Below are 7,440 nucleotides of genomic sequence, written 5' to 3' on the forward strand. Positions count from 1 at the left end.
TTTTTTTTTTTTTGAAGGAGGAAAATAGGGCTGGACTTTTCACTTAGGAAAGTATAAAAATAATCAAATACCTATAATTTTGAAGTAGTCTTTTGTAAGGATTTTAGGTTTGAATAATATTTTTTCTTTATATGTTTGATATTGTTTGAGCAGTTAGCTATGGAGACTGAGTGTACATAAATAGAGAATAATTTGTATTTTTGATAGGTGGAAGTGAGCTATCTTGGTAACCAAAATCTTTTCATATGATCTCAAGCCCCAGAAAACCAATTGAAAGTCAGGTGGGGCCAATTTAAGATGAGTTAAATTTCCAAAGTTTGATTCCAAGACAGAATCCATGTCTTTCCTTGGACCAAATGCTGAGGAAGCAAATACAAGTTCACAGAGAGCCAGAAGAACTCAGTGAGCCACAACATTAGGGACTAATTTTCATTTTGGAATGAATAGCTAGCTCCCTTTACTCAACTCCTGACGCAAACTGAGAACAGGCTTTTTGGGGGGAATGGTTTGGTAGCCAAAACATTTCTGGAAACTATGGGAAGAAGGAATTCCATAGAAGGAATCTTTAGATACTAACAGTCAGCATGAAAGCCCTGGGGATTCAGAGATGAAGGGAGGTAAGCTGAATTTATGGGGAAAACAGGACTAAAAACTCCTTTACTTCTTTACTTAGACAGCTTTTCAAAGAACACACTGGAGAGGTGACCATATTTCAAGAAACCTCAGAACAGCCTTACTGATAATAATAGTGATTTCCTTTTAGGAAAAATAGGAGTGGGTGTGGTGAGGATTTGTGCTGAATATCTTAATATGGTAGGGGAAAGTGATCGGATTTTGATCTGGGTCCATTTTCGGTTGGAAGCTTTCTCTGCTAAGGAATTCTATACCTTAGATTGGAGTAGATTAGAAATTGACTTTCCTCAAAGGTGATTTTCTTTTTACCCCCATGAGGTTCTGCCTTTAATAGCTTTGATCATTCTTCTTAAAAAAAAAATCTGTTATGTGTTCTTCTTTAAAGGATGTGGGAAGCCATTTTTTAGCTAGATAGTCTTCTTGTGAGAGAAACTGTCAACTCCACCCACTTCAGGATTTCTGGCAATAAATGTGATTTCAAGGGTATGGGATCTTATTCACTCAACAGTGAAACATTGAGGAAGTCTGTGTTGCTTAATCCTAAATTTATTAGATTCAAAGTGACTAACCACTCCCTTCCTTTCTGGGGTGAAGAGGAAGAATGTAGACCATCAGGTCAAATGTTCTTCAGACTGAATGAACAATTGTATTAAGGGACACTAAAAGGGAGATACAAAGAATTCTTTTAAGAACAAATGTTTATTTCAAATAGGAGCAGGGATTATGGGATTGGTAGCCTTCCCCTCATAGAGGGGCATCTGGCTGTGAGTGAGGAGTTTCATTGTTGCTGAGCTTCACCATTAAGAGCAAATTGGTTTTGTGAAGCCCACATAACCCTTCTGGACCTCACTGCATTGGTAACATGTGAGTCCAACAAGGATTATTAATAGAATGAATTTCCTTTTAGTTGGAATTTCTTTATGCTATATTTCCGTTCTTCCAAAGGTAGAGGCAATCTGCTCCAAGGAACAGAGCAATGCCCAGGAATAGATATGTGAATGAGAGTTTACTTGATACTGCCTTAATTTTACCAAAGTTAGGCATAAGGTTCTAATTGCCATAGAACTCGATTATTGGAAGGAGCTTAGAGACCATTTGGTGTCTCTACCCACACATAATTATGAGAGAACTGAAGTGGCATTATTTGGCTTGCTAAAAGAAATGCACATGGGAATTTCCATTTTACTAGTAAAGATATTTAACGGTCTATGACTTTAAGTACTACTCTCTGTCACAAGCATATTTTCTTTATTGTTATGGATGAGCATTTCCTCTGCACTAGGCTGTCAGATCATGAGAGTGGAACTTGCTATCAGAGTCTTTGCAACACGTGCAGAGTACCTGGTGATCTTAGGTGAGTCAGTTGTTTGCCTTCAAAGTCAAGTTTTATAAAGGTAGTGACTCACTTTTTTTGTTCTAGAATGAGAAATTATTCTAAATACGGTCATTACAGTTTCTGTGACTTTTGGAGAGGTACCAGAAGATGTTGATGAAGAAGACTCTGGACATATCCTTCAGAAAAATGCACACGCATAGGAAAAATCATGTTGTTTATAGGGTTTTTGATCTTCAGAACCATCCTGTTGCTGTGCAATCGTTCATTGATCATGGAGCATGAACACTTTGTGTCATCATTTGATTAAAATCCATCATGGGAATGATTTCCATATTTACCCTAGTGGAATAAATTAATAATCTTTGTTTCATTTATTTCAGAAATAATCATCTTGTAGCTTTTCCAAAAGTATATTGCTAGACCAAGAGTGGGAATTTGAGGGCCTGGGACATTGAATGACACTGCAAACTGAGAATGAGGTAATAGAACAATGAATTGTTAAAAGAACAGTTAGATGGAGTGATTATGGTGGATTAGGTCAAAGGTTTAGGTAGATAGAACAAAGAATACATTTAGGACCTAGAGGTAAATGGTGCTGTCATCTGAGGAGAGGTGAGGCTGGCTGAGTGTGTACAGAGCAGGCCTCCTCTGAATGGCATGTGTGAAGCAACATGCGCACCCCACTGTCCAGAGTTTCTGTTCAAAAGAATTCTAAACTGTGGACAGTCTTAAAAATTACATGTCTGAGAGTTGCCAGTTTAGGAGAAGAAAGAAATAAAGCTCTGAAATATATTGCCAAATTTTTAGTCTTTAACATTCATGAGTTTTCAGCCTGCAGACCCAGCATGCATTTGTGCCTCCAGAAATCCTGAGAGTATGTTAGCTTTAGGTGTGAAGATGGCAGACTCTGGACTTAACTCCCTCCCCACCCCCACCCTGGTGGAGTTTTTTTTTTTTTCCCCTGGGCTTTAGTTGATGATCCTGTGGAAACAAAAATGACTTTGCTTGGTTTGGCAGAAAGGCAAGAAAGATAAGCTGCTTGGGGAAGAAGGAACCTGTTCCAATCCCTGTCCCAAGGTCTTTTCAAAATGTATGCGTCAGCCTGAGAAATTTTCATATGTAATGCCTAAGTCTAATTATTTAGTTTGGCTACAAAGGATTGGCGAAGCATGCTTTAATCGTTTTGATGCTAACATTGTCACAAGGCAACATTAAATCATTTTGAAATGATAATACTTTACGTTAGTCACTATTTTCTCAGCTGTTTTTCCTTGTCACATTTGAAACTAAACCCAATAGAATTGGTTATAAAAGAAAGAAAACAAATGACTACCTCTACTTTATTTTCCTGGTGGTACCAGTAGAAACAGCAAATGAGATGCGAGATTCTTAAACATCTTTCTCCCTTCATTGGCATTGCCGTTCGTAATTCAGGGACTTACCATCTTTCAGAAACTTCTGGGTTGTCTCCTTGCTCCCACTCTTCCAGTTCTCATCCATCCTGAACACTGCAGCCAGACTTTTTTTCCAACACTCAGTTAAAGTCTTTGTCACTTTTCCGTGTAATATATTTGAGTGGCTTCCGGTTACCGAAATGATAACCAAACTCCCCAGCGTGCCATTTTCAGCTCTGATTATCTGGAGGCTGCCTTGATGTCCAGCCTCACATATTCTGTATGTTCTAGCCTACTGAACTATACTTGAATTCCACAAATATTAATAAGTACTTAATTTGTCTCCAAGACACTGAGCTAGTGCTGTGGATTCAAAGATAAATTAGACATAGTCTTTGTGCTGAAGGAGCTCACACTGCAGAGTAGAAGACATATTAAAAATGCAGTGTGTGAGGGCACCTGGGTGGCTCAGTCAGTTAAGTGTCTGCTTTGTCCTGGGATCGAGCTCCACATCGGGCTCCCTGCTCAGCGGCAGCCTGCTTCTCCCTCTCCCTCTGCCCCTCTCCCTGCTCTTTTTCTCTCTCTCTCAAATAAATAAAATCTTTAAAAAAAATTTTTAAATGCAGTGTGTGAGTGTGACGTATGATGATATATGCCCTTGTACGTTTCCGTGTTCTTCTGCCCTGAATAAACTTTTCTTTATATCTTTCCTGTAAAGCTTCCATTTGTCCTTCAATACTGTGGTCAATAATCATCTTTTTTTATATGGTGATGCACAATTACTTGAAAGATTTCTTTTGTGTATACTTGTATTAGGATTTATTTCACTTATATTGTATTTTGTATATGTATCTGTTTATGGATTGATCTGTGAGCCCTTTGAAGGCAGATCTTAGTCATGACCACAACCTTAACCACATGCTCAATACCTAACACGTAATAGATTCTTATAAATATTTGTGGACTGAATAGCTTTTTTTTTTTTTTAAGTAGGCTCCATGCAAGTGTGGAGCCCAATGTGAGGCTTGAACTCACGACCCTGAGATCAAGACCTGAGCTGACATCAAGAGTCGGACACTTAGCTGACTAAGCCACCCAGGCGCCCCCTGAATAGCTTTTTAATATTAGTCCAGTATTATTAAAAAAATACAGAGAAGTTCTCATCTTCACAACTCAGGTTTAATGGAAGACAGGATAACGTTCTTCTTTGCTAGAACTTACTTTGCCCAAACTGGAATTTAATAATCATACTCAAAGTAACAGTTAATATTTATTGAACTTTTCCTATCTTCAAGCTGTTGTTTTAAGAACCTTATATAAATTATTTCCTTAGTCATCCTAACAATTATAAGAGTTGGCAAATACAATGACTTCCTTTTTATAGATTTTGTAGAAAGTTTAAAAAATACATCATCATGATTGTAACAGCTGATAATTGTATAGCATTTACTGTGTGCCAGGCACTGTTCTATTGCTGATCATATATTAAGTCCTTTATTCCTCACACCTCCATGATTTATTAATAGTTTATATTATTCTTTCCTCAGTTCTGCATTATAGTTAGTATGAAATGTTTATTAGATATGAGTCCTACAAAAATAAGCTTACTGTATTTGGAGATGCTAGAAAATATTGTTCCATGTGTCGCTGGTCTGAAAAGCTATTAAAGTTATATCTAGCTTAATAGAAAATAATTAGTGTAGAGTTCAGACTTCTATCCAGTATACATAAAGCATGATTCATAAACATTAATAAGACCACACTCACCTGAGAATTCAGATAGTATCATATTTTCTTCAGCATACAGCCTTTTGCTTTGTCAAAACTAAGATCAAAATCTGTCTTGCTGAATAAGGGAAATAACATTTAACCATTGTAAATTAGAAAAAAGAGTGAAGGGAACTCTCAAACTATGAAATAATAATAAAGCCTGCAGTGGATGTATGGGATATATAGGCTTTAAATTTCAAAGACTCAGAGATGCCTTTTATAGAGGTTAAAAACTGCCATGAAACATTTTAGAAGTATCTTGGTTAACTATTTCTGAGACATTGTCTCTTTACATTTTTCTCATCGATTAATAATGACCACTTGAAAATAATGATTTAGTTTTAAAGTCCAGTAACACCTAATGGACTTTAATAAGTAGTAAGTGATATTATTACTTTATGGTATTTAATAAGTTACAGAAAATGAGAGAGTATGACAAGTATTTGAGGCAAAATCTATTGAAAAGATTTGGGTTTCTGTAAACCCAGACCTAAGTTTAAATAGGAGTCTGTCCACATTGCAATTATGAATGAAAAAAAGAATTAGGACGTACAGACAAGTGTCAAAGAGAAATGGAGACTGGGACTGAGATTATATTATCAGCTTTACCACAACTTGATGTTTTGACTTTAGGGCATGTGGCTTCACCTTGGAGGAATTAAATACCTTCATTGATAAAATCACGAATTTGTATTAATTGATTTTCAAGGTCCCTTCCTACTTTACAATTTTGATCCCATCACTGGGATCATATATCTTTCAGAATCCATTTTCTTGGATTTGGCTTCTTAGTTTACTTCCTGAATACATGAACTAGGAACAGTATAATCCTCCAAACACAGTCATGAGTCTTAACCTTATCTAAAGTAGGAGGTGAAGAAATGCTCTGAGGTTTATCACATACTTAGTCTGAGGCTTACTTTGCATAAATTGATTGATTTAAACCAGTTTGCAAATGTACTGTAGATTGAAGCTTTAATTTATAACTTAAGAAGGTGACTAAAGTTGTGAAATATTTTGCATTTAATTGTTTTGATACTCATTTTAGTATTTTGCATTTTTTCATACGTAAGATCAATATTGTGTCAAGAAAATACAGATTTCATAAATCACATTGATTTCTAAATGAGTGTGTGCTTAAAACTGCATATTGTTTGCTTTTATCTAAATTGGAGCATTTGTGCTGTATATATTCATTTATAGAGTACAAAAATGTATTTATTGAGCCAAATAAATATTTTGCTAATTAAATTTTTCTTTCTTTCTATTCCACTTTTATTTTCCCATAGACTTGCTGCTTTCAAATAGCTGCATTCCCTTTTTGGGTTCATCAGAAGGACTGGATTTCCAAACCATTCTGTTGGATGAGGAGAGGGGCAGGCTACTTGTAGGAGCCAAGGACCACATCTTCCTGCTCAGTCTGGTTGACTTAAACAAAAATTTTAAGAAGGTCAGTTTATTTATATGTAGTTGACTGAATATGCATTTATCTTCATCCATGCCTTTCTTCTCTTTTGTTTTAAGTGACTCAGCGTCAAATGCACTAGGTCATTTTCATGTCCAAAAAGAATATATTAAAAGAACACCTCGCTTCAGATACACCTTTTGGATTTTTCTGTATTTAAGTACATATACATGTTCTCTGTTAAGAGTGAATAAGCATAGTGATAAAACCTATGATGATATGAATGAAAGGGATTATACAAGAGAAATGCAATGGTTTAGATTGAGAATCTGGCAAATGAGTTATTTATCAATAATTAACATTTATATCTATAGCAATTATTGTAAAATTAAGTTTTTATTAACTTAAAGTTATCAAATAACCATATTTTAAATTGACAGTGTGACTATGGTGGTATTTTAGCACCATACTGGTTTTTTTCTTCACACTCCTTTATTTTAACTGAACAGTTTTCTCCTATGGCCTATTCACACTCAGAGGGTGATTAATAATACTCCCAACTATGGGCTCATGAAGAATAATCTACCACTAAAAAAATATATATATGCTAGTTACTGAAAAAACAAAAGGCAACTTCTGCTGTGCTTTACATTTTCAGTTAGCAACACGATACCCAAAGGAAAGAGTGCCACACTTTAGGCCTTATAAATTATGATCAGCTGCTACTTTAGCAAATACCAACATCTGTGCAAGCCAAGATGGACGCCAAGACTGGAAGGGATTGAATGACTGATGAAAAGACATAATACATGACCCATTCTACATCTATGAGACAGATTGTTTTTCTGTCTCTCTTTTTTCAGAAGTATTGCAAAAAAAAAAAAAAAAAAAAAAAAAAAAAA

General features: G+C 35.6%; 1 protein-coding gene across 1 annotated transcript in view; it reads left to right on the forward strand.

The window, feature by feature from the left end:
* Positions 1 to 7,440, forward strand: part of SEMA3D (semaphorin 3D) — a 126,477-nt gene that overhangs the window by 13,567 nt on the left and 105,470 nt on the right. The window contains exon 2 of the mRNA XM_008686297.2: positions 6,423 to 6,583. Coding sequence (XP_008684519.1) covers positions 6,423 to 6,583 — 161 coding nt within the window. The remainder of the gene's footprint in view (positions 1 to 6,422; positions 6,584 to 7,440) is intronic.

Source organism: Ursus maritimus, unplaced genomic scaffold, assembly GCF_017311325.1.
Source record: "Ursus maritimus isolate PB19 unplaced genomic scaffold, ASM1731132v1 scaffold_3, whole genome shotgun sequence".
In the NCBI taxonomy this organism is placed as follows: Eukaryota; Metazoa; Chordata; class Mammalia; order Carnivora; family Ursidae; genus Ursus; species Ursus maritimus.